The sequence below is a fragment of the Ruditapes philippinarum genome, unplaced genomic scaffold, assembly GCF_026571515.1.
Source record: "Ruditapes philippinarum isolate M1 unplaced genomic scaffold, ASM2657151v2 ctg5592_1_1_1_1, whole genome shotgun sequence".
NCBI classification, from domain to species: domain Eukaryota; kingdom Metazoa; phylum Mollusca; class Bivalvia; order Venerida; family Veneridae; genus Ruditapes; species Ruditapes philippinarum.
This window is the reverse complement of record NW_026858400.1, coordinates 7,508-11,758: the sequence shown is the minus strand read 5'-3', so window position 1 is coordinate 11,758 and position 4,251 is coordinate 7,508. Positions and strand designations below refer to the sequence as shown.

Genomic DNA, 4,251 nt, shown 5'->3' with positions numbered 1-4,251 from the left:
AAATACTCATCGATTATCAGATAAAAGCTGGCTTGGAACTATTAATCCACTGATTGCAGCCGCCTCGCAATCTATCTATCAATCATTCATGAATTATGAATAAATGTTTCTGCTAAGCAGTTTTTTAATCAGAGCTAGGCCAATCGGCAGAAGATATAGGACATTTGTGGATATTTGAAAAAATTAAAGGCTAAAACTTATCAGCGTTATGATAAAACCAACACTTTTTTAAAACAGGAATTTAACAGATGATATGATGAATTAAAGATAACGGGGAAAACACAATAACTGGACATTTCAAAGCAAACGAGCAAATTCTATTTATTGCACCATGAATAACACTACGGAATCGTTGGCAGTTGGAAGTGAAAATGACGTTCAGTCAAGGAAATTAAGAGTAACACGCACTTTCATTTTGATTACGTTAGCGTCAACTACCTACTTGGGAAATACGCTAATCCTCGTTAGTCTGAAGAAGTTTTCAAAGTATTTGAAAGGGACCCCATTCATTTTGATGGGAAATCTGGCCGTAGCAGATCTTCTATTGGCTATAGGGCTTTCACTTGAAGTTTTAGGAACTATATTTTTGTCGCTTGAAATAAACACGTTTTTCTGTGTGGTTAAAGTGATTGTGACAGGTGTATCACTTGGTACATCAGGAAAACTTCTTATCTTTATATCTTTTGACAGATTTTGTGCAATAATGTTTCCAATGAAACACCTTACTCATTCACAAAAGTCAAGATGTAGAACAATACATATAGCAATCGTATGGATTATATCAGTATTGTTTGTCTTGATACCTGCATTTGTAAATTTGAGATCATCTAAGGTTTTAGAAGATTGCAACTTTGGTAAAATGATACCTGACGGTATGGGTATGTGTGCATCTGTGTTTATACTGCTGCAGTTTACCATTAACGTTATCATGTGTTTAATTGTCATGCGGAAACTTAAAACAAATACATTGTCAAGGCAAAAATGTAAAAAGAGCATGATAAAATGTGGACATTTAATAAAAGGATATGTTCTTTTTGTTATATGTTGGATACCATTTGTTGTGACTTCAATATTAGTGACAATTAGTGAAGAGAAGGAAAGATATGCGTCAGTCCGTGAATATACAATTGCACCGGGTCTGTTTAATTCTGCAATGAACTGGGTTATCTATGGTTGTGCTAACATAAAACTAAGAACCGCATTTAAATCAATCTTATTATGTTAGAACGGGCAGGAACTATTCTCGTTTGGTCATTTTAGAGCGGCAAGTTCAGAGAAATACTCAATTCAAAACGACAAGGAAGAGCAAGCTTTAAAGTCTAGCCATACACGTGAAACAATAACTTAACTTGAATGTAGTTAAATAGGAAACACAAGCAATGTTCTTGACATTTCTTTCTGTAGTTTGCCCAAAATAAATATATGTTAGCACATTTAAGCAGCAAAACAAACGAATTTATACACCCGTATAAGTTTCAGTTCAGTTTCTTCATACATTATATATCATCTTCAATTCAATTGTTCCTTTTGAATGGTTTTTTTTGTTTGTTGTTATTTTAAGTAATTAAACTTATGTAATAGGTATTTTTGTGACCAAACTGTCACATACCAGTACTGCTGTGCAGGTTCCCAAGTAGAACAGCTGACATTTCCTTAAAAAGCATTTAGAAGAGCATATTTGCGACCTTTAAATTCATGTTTTGCTAAATTTTGTTGCATCAGCAAATGCCTTCCAAAATACACACAATCATCATGTGTACCGATAACTCCTTATGTTTTTACTGAAATGGTTATCATCTTAATAACTGAAGGAAAGGCGAAACAAGTTTTAAATTAATTATTTTGCATGATTGTTAAGCTAACGAAATTAAAAATTAATACAACAATATATATATTTAAGTGCCCTCCATGAAAGTCTGAGCTAAACATCGGTCTGGAATAACAGAGGGATTAACTTGTCTTTCGTCTTTATAAAGCAAAGACAACGCGGCAATAAAGCGATAATGATTGGCATACACGTACTATTAAAATATTGTTTACTCAACTATCAACTGGTCACTAAGATGCATCGGCTAGCAGGTTAAATGTTTTGCAACATTGCCCAAATAACACACAGACAAATTCCTAGACATGACTAAATGGCTGACCTTACGGCAATAGGCCGCTTCTAACGGTAAAAGGGCGCTCGCCAAATAACACCAATCAAAGAGATGAACGTGCATTTTAATTAAAATCGTATTGTTTTAATATCCATTACGACCTCACACAGTAGTATGATCATGCAATTTCGTACGATATCTACAAGTATCTGTTATGCAATAAGTCAAAATCGGAGTTACTTTCATCTAGCTTGGGCTTTGGATATCACAAAATATATTAACACAAGTTTAACCTAATTATTAATCGTTAATTTAACATACATGTATAAGTAAAAACGAAATAATTAATCAAAAACGATAAAGGACATAACTGAGTAAAACAAAAACAAAAAATAGATTTAAAGCTGCCCTTTCCAAATGCATTCTAATCTGAAAAGTATTACTTGTAAACATAGTGCTTTATCAAAACCTTTATGACTTGATATTTAGTTTGCAATGTTACCATCCTCATAACATTTTTATTATAAGAGTTACGATTTATAAAGTGATTATTTCCTGGAACAAAGACATAAACATGCTGTAACAATTCCATGATAATGCGTCAATATTTGCTTGCCATTCCTCTATCGCTCTTAGGTTAATAATGATTAAAGAACGGATTTGCATATAATCTTAATCATTTGACATTTAAGTTCTTGCCAAATAAAATTTTTTGAAAATAAATGCACGAACACTTTATTTATTAATGCTATTTTTTCGCCACACTATAAACAAGAAACAATAACATAATCATTATAATAACAGGTGGAGGGGTTGTGTAGGGGTACAGCACAGGATTTATTTTAATCAGAAGGTCATTCCTTACAGCCAACTTTGACGTAAGAGTATCCTTTGTTTTTACTCAGTCCATACTAGGGTAGATAGACAACCTTGACGACAGTCATCTGGGACAACAAACAAACAAGTTAACAATTACAGTAAAGGGTAGGCTAAAACGTTGTTCTTGACAGCTTTGATTATTCATTTCATTACATTTATCAGTAAATATTAAATGAAAACAACTAAACTTGTGCCTAGCGGTGTTTTTGATATCAATGTTTTATATGTCTCTCGTGAACAGACGGAGTCAAATAGTCTATAATTTCATTTCACTGTAATTCTCTTCGAGGGATGTTTGTTGTTGTTTTTTCAGAGTTTAACCGATGATTTAATAACGACTAGGATCATTTGTCAATTGCGTTTTTTGACGAAAAACCTTAATGAGATAATCTCTCATTTTGGTCTTTTCAAATTCCGAGTGATTCTGTTTTGATATGTCATCATTAAATTTATAACGGTTAGCCGATTTTTTTTTTACAATTTATTAAAGGGCTGCTGTAACAAATCTACTCTATTTTGTCTTTCCAATTAGTCGTAATGTCCTAAAGGATAAACAGCGGTTTTTATTCAAAATGAAAGAAGTTTTGGGACTTTACAGTTATATTTTAAGTCTTATATTGATTTTTAATCCAAAAAAAAAAAAAAAAAAAAAAAAAAAAAAAAAAAAAAAAAAAAAAAAAACCAACAGAATATTTTGTCTTATCCTTATATAATATTTTTATAGCATTTTAAAACTCAATTTTATGAATCTCATTTGTAATTGAGTAATGACAAAATATTATACCTAGACTCAATCAGTATGCGGGTCTTAAGCTGACTGCACTTTACAGATACAAATCATCAAAGTAACAGTTAATATAAATTATTCCAACGGTTACATAAATTCTGTTCTATACGTATTTAAGTCAGCATGTAAGCACGGCGCAAAAATGAGAAATGTGAACAATTCTGATCAAACAATCGAGAGTCATATAAGGATACTCAGGCAAATTGATGACAAAAATGACAAAAATATTAAAATGATCTTATCAACTCTAAAATACTAATACGCTAAAATATTATTTTTTTTTAAATCCCAGCATGATTTTCTGTATTAAATTCTAAATATTTTTGGTTTGAAGCGTAAATATATCTATATATGTTGAATGAAATTTAGAAGCCGACAGAATCACCGAGTAGTTTTAAAACCAGTTATGTGACTTAAAAAAACACTGGACACTGACATTGTGGACATTGTATGATTAAAACAAGTCTAAGTGATTCATTTGACATG

General features: G+C 31.6%; 1 protein-coding gene across 1 annotated transcript; it reads left to right on the top strand.

Annotated features, from left to right (window-relative positions):
* Positions 1-331: 331 nt before the first annotated feature.
* Positions 332-878, top strand: LOC132753078 (olfactory receptor 4F6-like; the record flags this gene model as incomplete). The annotated part of the gene is made up of 1 exon (XM_060743488.1): positions 332-878. A coding segment is annotated over exon 1 (547 nt), but the record flags the coding sequence as incomplete, so codon positions are not given.
* Between the last annotated feature and the right edge of the window lie 3,373 nt (positions 879-4,251).